Below are 12,560 nucleotides of genomic sequence, written 5' to 3' on the forward strand. Positions count from 1 at the left end.
CAGAGTTCAAGGTGATAACTTTGTCCAAGTTCCCCAGATCTCAATACGATTGAGTATCTGTGAGATGTAATCGCAGAGATTAAAATAGACCGTTCTCCATCACCGATGAATTAAAAACAAATGAATGTTGAAGCATCACATTAAAAATATTCAGAGTGCAAATCCAGATGAAAAACTAGGCTATAATTATGAGTGCACATGGTATTAAAAAACATTAGTGCCCTTTTACATGGGCCGATAATCATTCAGATTTCCGCTATGCAGCTAGAATCTAAACAATGATTGTTCAGTGTAAATGCATGCACAGATTGGACGACTAACGATAGTTTGTTCATCGTTTAGATTCTGCATGTATAAAAACTGAACAAAAATCGGCCAGCATAAACAGATAGTTCTTCATCTATGAACGACTGCCTGTTTACTGGTGAGTGGAGGCCGGAACAATTCCCGCCTCCATTTAATCAGCAATGATCGTTTCTGTGTAAAAGCTCAGAGACCATTAGCGCTGGGATTATCTGTCTGGCATTTGCACCTGTCAGGTCATACCAGTGTAAAAGAACCCTAAGCTTGTGTTTTCTTGTCTGGCCAAGTGCCCATCCTGGCAAACTCATGCCATCCTTGTATAACATGGGCAATCATGTAGCAGTTCTGTATACATCTGGCTGAGTATTCATCCGGCACAATCACATATTGCAGAGATTTCAGGAGATGTGAAGAGACTGCGCCTTTAATATGTTATTTCCACTATTTTCATCCGTTATTCGTTAGTAATAAGCAATTTTTTAAATATTTTGATTTATGTTTCATAGATTTAGTGGCCATACCAGATATTCAAGCTGGAGCAATGGAAAACTGGGGGCTTCTTACCTTCCGGGAGACTACACTTCTTTATACAGAGAATTCCTCATCACTTATGGATAAACAGCTGATCACTCAAGTCATAGCTCATGAACTGGCCCATCAGGTGCGCTTGTTTTAGGCCTTTCATTTTATTCTTTTTTTTTTTTTAAATGTTGGTGCTTTAAGGCAAGTTCACATCTGCATTTTCATCTCTGCTTTATCCGGACCCTGTTTTTATAAAAGAAAAGCATAAATTCAGAATGGAAATCAAATGTTCTTTCCCGTGTTGTGGTTTGTTTTTTTTGACTGATCCATCTGTAGGATCTGCCAAAAAAATGACTCATTTTTTTCTGTTTTGATTTCCGTTTTTAATTTGCACAGATCCATTTTTTTCTAGAATTCTATTATTTAGCCTCTGTGCATACCCCATTGACCATAGTGTTAAAGAAACAAAGAAAGCAACCATTGCATTTTTGCTGCGTTTCGGAAGTGCATCAGTCTGCTCTTTTTGTTCCAGTTTAAAAAGGGGAATAGAAACAAGAGAACATGCAAACGGATTGAAACTGAAGGTATTCAGTTTCCAATAACCTCTGTGGACACCAAGGCTGATAGTTTTCTTTCTGTTATAGCTGCTAGCACGACGAAATGGGTTGACGGAAAATGCAAATGTGAATTTGCCCTTTATAGAAGGTTTATTAATTCGGCTGTGAATTGCACAACCCCCAACTGGCCAACCTCTTAATGGGAATTTGTTACTGTATTCATTTTGTCTTATCTGCCAGCAGAGAAAGTTATGGACAGGGCTGATGGGTGCTGGCAGATACGTATTTGTACAAAGAACTGTGCCAGTAGTTCTGGCATTAAAAAGTCCCATTTTGTGCAAAACTTTCTGACTTTTCGGCTTGTTAAGCCTTTCTAGCTACTTTTGTACAAAGCGGGCAGGCCTTCGTGGGATTGCACAGCCTGTCAAATTCTCTGATTTACACCTGAAACAGGTGTAAATTATACCGCTAATCTATGGTAGGTTTTACCGGTCATAGATTTCAGCAAGTGGTGCACAACTGGCCAAGAATGCGCCAAATGCAATAAGTGACTTGCACCTCTTATTGTATTAAGCACATCTCACTTTGTTGTTAATTAGCTCAGACCCACATGAATAACTCTGGTCTTGGATATGTGCCCTGTGTGTTTCTGAAGACACATCACATTGTACCTTAAAGGGCCACTCTGGCACTTTTTTTCCATGCCTGTCCACTCACTTGATTGCTGTCACACTCTGGAGGTCTTTTCTATGTATTTCCGGCATGTCCATGCAGTGCAGCCTCCTGTCAGCCACCATCTTGACAGTTAGAATTTCTACTTTGCCTCACATCTAATCCATGATGCAATAAGCCCAGCATTCGTTGGGGTTAGACAATTCTACCTGCACGATGAATTGTCTTATTATCATTCCCTTCTTTAGTTGCCTAAATTAAGCTACAGACTGTAAGTATACAGTTAGTAAGACTAGCTGTGATCTCCTCTATTATAACGGTGTGACAGGAGTGCACATCTTTCCCCTCAACACAGTTGCTGTAGTAGATCCATGTAACTGAAACACGCAGATTGAGAAACTGACTTGATAATTAATCCATATCCCCAAGTAGATCTGAGCTGGTCAGAAATTAGATCACATGGCCATCTGATTAAAAGGAGGCTGGAAGATTCAGAAAGAAAGGAATAACTAACCATAGTAACACAAATCACTTTTATATACTGGGGGGACAGCTGCATAATGAACTAATGAATAAAAAATAAAGCAGGGGAATGTTCCTTTAAAAGGGTTTACCAGAATTACAAGTTCTACTCTATTCACTGGACAGGACATGACTTTCTGATTGGAGGGGGTCTCCCCACTGAGACACCCACTGATAGTGAAAACTGAGGGCCTGTGTCTCCCATTCTCCTCATTGCAGGCTTACTGCATCCCCTGTAGTCAGGAGGAGGCTGAATGGAGCAATGGTAGCGGAAGCCTGCTGCTGCTCCATTCATTTTCAGTTGGACTGCCAGAGATAACGAAGTGGCAAGAGTATGCTCGGCCAGCGCTCCATTCCGTGTGAGGTCACTGCAGGTAAGCAAGGCACCTCCACAGTAATGAGAACGGCGGACATGGGACCCCCATTCTTAGGATAGGTGATAACTTGTAATTCTGGTAAATCCTCTTTAAACTCTGCACACGGCAGCTATAAAACACTGTGATGGAGGACGTATGCTGAATGAGGGTCTCCTCGCTGCGCTCTCCCACCTCGCTCCCTGTCATTGGGTAAATCTATTCTAATATACAAATGGAACATTTCACACCATATAACTTCTATGTGGACTGGATTTTTTAAATCTTATTTGTTGAAATATTTCACTTTATCACGTAATTGGGAGTTCAAATGGTGGGAATGCAAAATCGGTAATATTGTGTGATTCTGCTAGAGAAGCAAGTGGGTGAGAGCTCGATTGTAGACCTTATGTTGTTATAGTGATTGTAGGGAGGCGTAGTGGTCACAGCCTAATATTGCTTACCCATTCTTCTTGAACCATTCATTCTTTCTGCTGGGATGTGCCAATGTTCTTCTTTAATATAGGTTCTTGTCTTGCAGTGGTTTGGAAATCTCGTGACCATGGAGTGGTGGAATGATCTGTGGCTAAATGAAGGCTTTGCAACCTACATGGAGTATTTTGCTTTGCAATCAAAGTTTAAAGACCTGAATGCTGTGAGTATAATTCCTGCTTGCAAAAGTTCAATACAGAATCTCGCCATGTGTTGTATACCTGTACTACATAGTATCACTACTGGGATTTTACATAGTAACATAGTAGGTAAGTCTGAAAAAAGACCTATATCCATCCAGTGCAGCCTATCCCCCACCCCCCTCCTATCCCAATGTCTATCCAGAGGAAGGCAAAAAACTCTAATAAAGCAGAAGCCAATTTTACCCATTTAAGGGAAAAAAATTCCTCTGACTTCAAGTCTGGCAATCCGAATAATCCCCGGATCATTACTTCAGACCCTTCTGAAGTAATCCGTGACTATAACATGTAATATTGTTTCACTCAAGAAAGGTGTCCAGTCTTGAACTCTCTTGTTTAGTTTGCCATAACCACAGTGAGTGCAAGCTGTTCTGCAAAGAAGTGTGGTCCTGCATTTCTCAACAGGGTTGTAAGAACTGCTTGCACCCTATAGGGTGTAATTGGTTGCAATTAGAACTGGTAAAGATATTGCGGCTCCTTTTATTTTAGTGGGAGATGGATTTAGGATAAGTGTATTTCTTTAAAGGGGATTGATCAGTTCTCCTAACATGTCGGTTATAGTAAATGAGTGATATTTTTCCCAGGAAATAACAATTCTGCAGCATCTTTTCTTAGGCCTCTGCATTATGGTAAGTGATTTAGCATTTTATAGAGCCCTTTTAATTCTGGCAACCATTGTTTGGATCATGATCAGAGTTCCAGAATGTGATCTTGTAACATGTATGATCTAACAGGAGATCATTTAGACTGGCTTTCCCTTTTTTTAATATGTTATCGGAAAGACCACAAGATGGCACTAAAGGCATTTCTTGTGAGCTTGTTCATTAAAGAGCCTCTGGTTGTCTGTGTACTTTTCTATATGAGATACAAGGATAGCTTGCAGGGCATTTCATTTTGTTTAAAAGGTATGTGGCAAAATGGAAAAACCTTTTTTTCAGTCACGTGATGGTATTACTATCTTACGATCATGACAGTAACCATTAGAATTAGTGTCCCGCATCTTTATAATTCTGGACCGCCACAGCTGCATAAATAATGGCGCTCAGGCCAGGATATTCTTCAAACTTTTAGAGGTGTCCCCCCCCCCCCCCCATCCCTTTTCCTTGCAACATTTCTTTCCTGACAACAGCAGTCAGGTGTTTAACAAAATGATACAAAATGAAGTAAAAATACAAATACTGTAATTGTGGAGGCTACTATGTTTCATCACCATCATCCCTGTGAATCCGGTTTTTACCAATGGTAATTTTAGAGAGGATCCCATTTTGAGAAATAGTATTGTCTGTTTATTTAATTGTTCTTATTGTTGAGCTATTGCTATAGATTACCTCAATGTTCTAAATTGAGACCCAAGTCTTTGACTAGACCTTTGAACAAATTAGGATATAATCATGTGGTCACTTCAGTTTTTTTTTTGGAATTGCTGCAGACCTGCAGTGTTTTACCAAAATTTTGGAAAGCCTGGGAATAAAAATGTGACCTGTGACTAAACCCCTACCGTACACCTGAGAAGCCTGTTAGACTATTATAGGGGCACTTTAATAGTTTATTAATCAATAAGATCGTCTATGGACCTCATCAAAAAAAACTCCTAAAATGTTAGGTAACATAGGCACTGTACCAGCAGCAAGTTTCTAGATCTATTTGCTACCTACCATCTAGTTTTGACCATACCTTGTGTAAACGCTTTTAAACTATGGCTAAACTACAACTTCAGCTGCGGAATCTCAGTCTAGTTGCTCAATTAAATTGTAATGGGAAGAAATCGGATTATTTTGAAGTTCAAGTTGTGCATTTTTTCCGTTCTTGAGGCATGCTGTAATAGAAGTAAAAGGGAAAAGTGGTGCAAGAGTTGTGCTTCTGTCCTGGTCTTCATTCACATCTATTGGAGTGCAGCTGTTGAAACTTTAATTAGTGCAGAAATTCAGTGACCATCTCTTCCAAAGTGTGACTGTGTGCATTCCTATGGATAGATCTGATATGTGAGTAAAGTTATTGCTGAGCCTAAAGGGCAGAGCCAGATTCCGCATGTGGCAGCCCACAGCGGAATCCGTCCATGACCGAAGCCGGCGACCCTGCGTACCTCCCTTTTTCTCTTCTTTACTCTGTACTGTGGGTGGTCACAGCGAGCCGCCGGCGGACATGCACAGTAAAGATTATTTTTTTTCAAATAATTATTTTTCCCACTCTGTCGCTAGGCGATGACATGGAATCCGTGACCTGTTCGCTATGTTAATTGCGGACGGGCCGTGGGTCATACGGCTTCCATTGACTTCAATGAAAGCAGTCTGTGCAAACGGCACATAAAAATGGACCATGCTGCAATTTTTTTCCTCTGATCGCGGAAAACACAATTGGTTTCTGCAAGTGTGCAGGAAAAAGCATTTTTCCTTAGCCTGCTTTAGACGGTATTTGCTGCAGATTTGCGTTGTGGACGCCCGCTGCAGATTCCGCCTGTGTTCATGTACAGGCAGGCTTTGGAAAAGTATTTGCAGATCACTAAACACTTGATCCAGATGAAAATATGGCTCATGCTTGAATCCGTTACCTGGCCATGTGCATGAACAGCTCATGACCATTAAGGCCTCTTTCACATGGGCGACAGTGATATTGCTGCTACGAAAGCGCAGCAATATCGCAGCTTTGTGCCTGCAACTTTGTCGCTTTGCGCCCGTGACTTCGTGTAAGGCCGGTTCCAGATTCCGTAGCAAATGCCGCCCATGGCATGCTATGTAAAATTGCTTTTTCCTCTACACAAATGGAAATCAGTTGTGATTTTCCGCTCATTGGGGAAAAATTGCAGTATGCTCTATTTTCGTGTAGATTCCGCATGGATGGCTGCCATTGAAGTCAATGGAAGCCGTCCGACCCTGCGGTAATGACAAAGATCACAGATTCTACGTCATCGCCTAGCGACAACGCAGGAAAAGCAGTGTTAAAAAAAAACAAACAAAAAAAAAAAACTGTCCTGCGCATGTCAGACAGCTTGCCGTGAGGACTATCCGCAGTACAGGAAAAGAAGAAAAGCGGGTACACGCAGATGCCGGCTGGGCACAGGGTCTGATTCCACTACGGGCTCCCACTTGCAGAATCCGATCTGCTCGTGTGCAGCCGGCTTATAGGTAGTTTTATAGGCACCTTTCACACAGGTTTCCTCCTCTGACATTTCTGCGTCACAATGTTGTCTCCGTGGGTCTGGAATTCCGCATCTGTTAAAATCTACACGTCTTTACTTCAAAAATACACGTTTCAATTTCACAAAAGAAAATCCTTTTGCTGTGGAATTAAGGGACGTCTTACGGAATTGTTGTGGATTTCTGACATATAGGAGATATAATTCCGCAATTACAAATCTGCAGGGGAAAAAAAACCCAATAAGTTCCCAAAGACGTTCCACAGGACGCATTCTGCGATTTAAAAAAAAGCAACAAAATCCGCACTTGTGCTCCTTGCTGTGGACGATTCTGTGAAAGGGTCCCTATACATTTGTAGGCATTGGCAAATACTTGTGTTCAAATGCAGATGCAAAATACAATCAGCCGCCTCTAATTCAGCTTCTAATTACACAAATCAGGAAGCATAAATAAACAATTAGTCTTGATTTCTGTACTCGGCAGATGAGGGCCTGAAGGTGCTTCATACCTGCCATTTGGATAAGTTTTTTTTTATGCAGCTGTTGAAACAAAAGTTACAATTCTCTTCAGTTCATGAGCCACTCCTGTCACTGGCTTCAAAGACTGCATTAGAAAACTGTATATAGTTGGTCAGCTGCAAATTCGTGTCACATCAGCAGTAAAGTGTGCATGTACAACGTGGATTTTGCTGCAGCTTTCGCACTTCGGGTCGATAGATGCACGGAAAAGTTCTGCAGCGTCTGGATGAGATTTGCTACAATTTAATCTACTTTACCGATTCTGTATTCACTGCTGATTTTCTGTCTACTCTGCACCTAATAAGTTGTGTGCTTACCGTTAAAGCGGCACACGTGAAAGCATCCTCGGCGATCATACAGTGGTGTTTGCTGACGCTTCCCGCTGCAATGGAGTCCCTGCTTTCTATTAATTAGTGGAGATATAAGCATAAACCAGTAGATTCACCACTTCAAAAGATGAATGCATGATCAATAATTCAGTATCATGCTATGTGATTCATTGCTTATCTCCTACATGTCCTTGATATTTATTCCACCCTGTGTCTTTTATGGAGGGAGGGAATAAGATAAAAGCTCTTTGCCGTCATCTTGCTGACACTTTTGAAGAGTCAGCAGGATCTGTAAATATTGCCTCTAGATCAAATGTGTCTTCTCTGCCTCTTGCTTGGGCGGCAGTTTTCTGAGGGAATTGCCTATAAGCCCGGATATTACTAATGACGCTGGTGGGGGTTACAAGAAGTTTTGTGTGCATTACAGGTCAGACGCAGAAATGAGCCATAATGGGTACAAGTCTAGGTTCTGGGATGTTCTGTACTAGTTTGCAACTCCTTGCTCTGTGAGGACCATGTAATGGGGTGACTTCAGCTGTAGAGTGTTTCTTTACGTGAAGTTGCATTGTTGGACTTCATACATAATGGCCCGTGTTGACCAAGACTGATGCATCTTATGCCAGTCTAAGATGGTTGGAGTGATTTGCACTAGAGATGAGCGAGCACCAAAATGCTCGGGTGCTCGTTACTCGGAACGAACTTTTCGCGATGCTCGAGGGTTCGTTTCGAATAACGAACCCCATTGAAGTCAATGGGCGACTGGAGCATTTTTGTATTTCGCCGATACTCGCTAAGGTTTCCTTGTGTGAAAATCTGGGCAATTCAAGAAAGTGATGGGAACGACACAGCAACGGATAGGGCAGGCGAGGAGCTACATGTTGGGCTGCATCTCAAGTTCACAGGTCCCACTATTAAGCCACAATAGCGGCAAGAGTGAGCCCCCCCCCCCTCCCAACAACTTTTACTTCTGAAAAGCCCTCATTAGCAATGCATACCTTAGCTAAGCACCACACTACCTCCAACAAAGCACAATCACTGCCTGCATGACACTCCACTGCCACTTCTCCTGGCTTACATGCTGCCCAACCGCCCCCCCCCTCCCCCCCACAGCGCACACCAAAGTGTCCCTGCGCAGCCTTCAGCTGCCCTCATGCCACACCACCCTCATGTCTATTTAGAAGTGCGTCTGCCATGAGGAGGAACCGCAGGCACACACTGCAGAGGGTTGGCACGGCTAGGCAGCGACCCTCTTTAAAAGGGGCGGGGCGATAGCCCACAATGCTGTACAGAAGCAATGAGAAATATAATCCTGTGCCACCGCCATCAGGAGCTGCACACGTGGGCATAGCAATGGGGAACCTATGTGCCACACACTATTCATTCTGTCAAGGTGTCTCTGCATGCCCCAGTCAGACCGCGGTTTTTAATTCATAGACACAGGCAGGTACAACTCCCTATTGTGAAGTCCCTGTGGACCCACAGCATGGGTGGCTCCCTGGAACCCACCGGCGGTACATAAAAATATCCATTGCAGTGCCCATCACAGCTGAGGTAGTAATGTCATGTTTAATGCAGGTGGGCTTCGGCCCACACTGCATGCCCCAGTCAGACTGGGGTTCTTTACAAGTGGAAACAGATGCATTTATAATTCCCTGTGTGGACCCACAGCATGGGTGGGTGCCAGGAAGCCACCGGTGGTACATAGAAATATCCCATTGCATTGCCCAACACAGCTGAGGTAGTAAAGTCGTGCTTAATGCAGGTGGGCTTTGGCCCACACTGCATGCCCCAGTCTGACTGGGGTTCTTTACAAGTGAAAACAGATGCATTTATAATTCCCTGTGGACCCACAGCATGGGTGGGTGCCAGGAAGCCACCGGTGGTACATAGAAATATCCCATTGCATTGCCCAACACAGCTGAGGTAGTAATGTCGTGCTTAATGCAGGTGGGCTTCGGCCCACACTGCATGCCCCAGTCAGACTGGGGTTCTTTACAAGTGGACAGATGTAGGTTAAACTCCGTGTGCACCTACAGCATGGGTGGCTCCCTGGAACCCACCAGCGGTACATAAAAATATCCCATTGCAGTGCCCATCACAGCTGAGGTAGTAATGTCATGTTTAATGCAGGTGGGCTTTGGCCCACACTGCATGCTCCAGTCAGACTGGGGTTCTTTACAAGTGGAAACAGATGCATTTATAATTCCCTGTGTGGACCCACAGCATGGGTGGGTGCCAGGAAGCCACCGGCGGTACATAGAAATATCCCATTGCATTGCCCAACACAGCTGAGGTAGTAATGTCGTGCTTAATGCAGGTGGGCTTTGGCCCACACTGCATGCCCCAGTCTGACTGGGGTTCTTTACAAGTGAAAACAGATGCATTTATAATTCCCTGTGTGGACCCACAGCATGGGTGGGTGCCAGGAACCCACCGGCGGTACATAAAAATATCCCATTGCATTGCCCAACACAGCGGATGTAACATCAGCTGTAATGCAGGTGGGCTAAAAATTCATTTGATTACACTGTAGGCGAGGGCCCACAAAAATTGCTGTATCAACAGTACTAATGTACATCCAAAAAATTGGCCATGGCCAACCAAGAGGGCAGGTGAAACCCATTAATCTCTTTGGTTAATGTGGCTTAAGTGGTAACTAGGCCTGGAGGCAGCCCAGTTTAACGAAAAATTGGTTCAAGTTAAAGTTTCAACGCTTTTAAGAGCATTGAAACATATAAAAATTGTTTAGAAAAATTATATGAGTGAGCCTTGTGGCCCTAAGAAAAATTGCCCGTTCAGCATGATTACGTGAGGTTTCAGGAGGAGGAGCAGGAGGAGGAGGAGGAATATTAGACACAGATTGATGAAGCAGAAATGTCCCCGTTTTGGATGGTGAGAGAGAACGTAGCTTCCATCCGCGGGTGCAGCCTACGTATTGCTTACGTATCGCTGCTGTCCGCTGGTGGAGAAGAGAAGTCTGGGGAAATCCAGGCTTTGTTCATCTTGATGAGTGTAAGCCTGTCGGCACTGTCGGTTGACAGGTGGGTACGCTTATCCGTGATGATTCCCCCAGCCACACTAAACACACTCTCTGACAAGACGCTAGCCGCAGGACAAGCAAGCACCTCCAGGGCATACAGCGCGAGTTCAGGCCACGTGTCCAGCTTCGACACCCAGTAGTTGTAGGGGGCAGAGGCGTCACGGAGGACGGTCGTGCGATCGGCTGCGTACTCCCTCACCATCCTTTTACAGTGCTCCCGCCGACTCAGCCTTGACTGGGGAGCGGTGACACAGTCTTGCTGGGGAGCCATAATGCTGGCAAAGGCCTTGGAGAATGTTCCCCTGCCTGCGCTGTACATGCTGCCTGATCTCTGCGCCTCCCCTGCTACCTGGCCCTCGGAACTGCGCCTTCTGCCACTAGCGCTGTCGGATGGGAAGTTTACCATCAGTTTGTCCACCAGCGCCCTGTGGTATAGCATCACTCTCGAACCCCTTTCCTCTTCGGGAATGAGAGTGGAAAAGTTCTTATACCGTGGGTCGAGCAATGTGTACACCCAGTAATCTGTAGTGGCCAGAATGCGTGTAACGCGAGGGTCACGAGAAAGGCATCCTAACATGAAGTCCGCCATGTGTGCCAGAGTACCTGTACGCAACACATGGCTGTCCTCACTAGGAAGATCACTTTCAGGATCCTCCTCCTCCTCCTCTTCCTCCTCCTCAGGCCATACACGCTGAAAGGATGACAGCCCAGCAGCATCTGTACCCTCAGCAGTGGGCCAAGCTGTCTCTTCCCCCTCCTCCTCATCCTCCTCATGCTCCTCCTCCTCCTCCTCAACGCGCTGAGATATAGACAGGCGGGTGCTCTGACTATCCAGCGACATACTGTCTTCCCCCGGCTCTGTTTCCGAGCGCAAAGCGTCTGCCTTTATGCTTTGCAGGGAACTTCTCAAGATGCATAGCAGAGGAATGGTGACGCTAATGATTGCAGCATCGCCGCTCACCACCTGGGTAGACTCCTTAAATGTTCCAAGGACCTGGCAGATGGCTGCCAACCAGGGCCACTCTTCTGTAAATAATTGAGGAGGCTGACTCCCACTGCGCCGCGCAAGTTGGAGTTGGTATTCCACTATAGCTCTACGCTGCTCATAGAGTCTGGCCAACATGTGGAGCGTAGAGTTCCACTGTGTGGGCACGTCGCACAGCAGTCGGTGCACTGGCAGATTAAACCTATGTTGCAGTGTCCGCAGGGTGGCAGCGTGCGTGTGGGATTTGCGGAAATGTGCGCAGAGCTGGCGCACCTTTCCGAGCAGGTATGACAAGTGGGGGTAGCTTTTCAGAAAGCGCTGAACCACCAAATTAAAGACATGGGCCAGGCATGGCACGTGCGTGAGGCTGCCGAGCTGCAGAGCCGCCACCAGCTTACGGCCGTTGTCACACACGACCATGCCCGGTTGGAGGCTCAGCGGCGCAAGCCAGCGGTCGGTCTGCTCTGTCAGACCCTGCAGCAGTTCGTGGGCCGTGTGCCTCTTCTCTCCTAAGCTGAGTAGTTTCAGCACGGCCTGCTGACGCTTGCCCACCGCTGTGCTGCCACGCCGCGTGACACCGACTGCTGGCGACGTACTGCTGACACATCTTGATTGCGAGACAGAGGTTGCGTTGGAGGAGGAGGAAGGTGCTTTAGTGGAGGAAGCATACACCGCCGCAGATACCACCACCGAGCTGTGGCCCTCAATTCTGGGGGTGGGTAGGACGTGAGCGGTCCCAGGCTCTGACTCTGTCCCAGCCTCCACTAAATTCACCCAATGTGCCGTCAGGGAGATATAGTGGCACTGCCCGCCTGTGCTTGTCCACGTGTCCGTTAAGTGGACCTTGGCAGTAACCGCGTTGGTGAGGGCGCGTACAATGTTGCGGGAGACGTGGTCGTGCAGGGCTGGGACGGCACATCGGGAAAAGTAGTG

The 12,560-nt window shown here is 45.6% G+C and overlaps 1 protein-coding gene across 2 annotated transcripts in view; it reads left to right on the top strand.

Annotated features, from left to right (window-relative positions):
- LNPEP (leucyl and cystinyl aminopeptidase) overlaps positions 1 to 12,560 on the top strand; it is a 96,143-nt gene that overhangs the window by 47,032 nt on the left and 36,551 nt on the right. For both annotated transcript variants that reach the window (XM_066603019.1, XM_066603020.1), the window contains exons 6-7: positions 810 to 964; positions 3,471 to 3,584. In XM_066603019.1, the coding sequence (XP_066459116.1) occupies positions 810 to 964; positions 3,471 to 3,584 (269 nt within the window). The remainder of the gene's footprint in view (positions 1 to 809; positions 965 to 3,470; positions 3,585 to 12,560) is intronic.

The sequence above is a fragment of the Eleutherodactylus coqui genome, chromosome 5 (genome assembly GCF_035609145.1).
Source record: "Eleutherodactylus coqui strain aEleCoq1 chromosome 5, aEleCoq1.hap1, whole genome shotgun sequence".
NCBI lineage: Eukaryota > Metazoa > Chordata > Amphibia > Anura > Eleutherodactylidae > Eleutherodactylus > Eleutherodactylus coqui.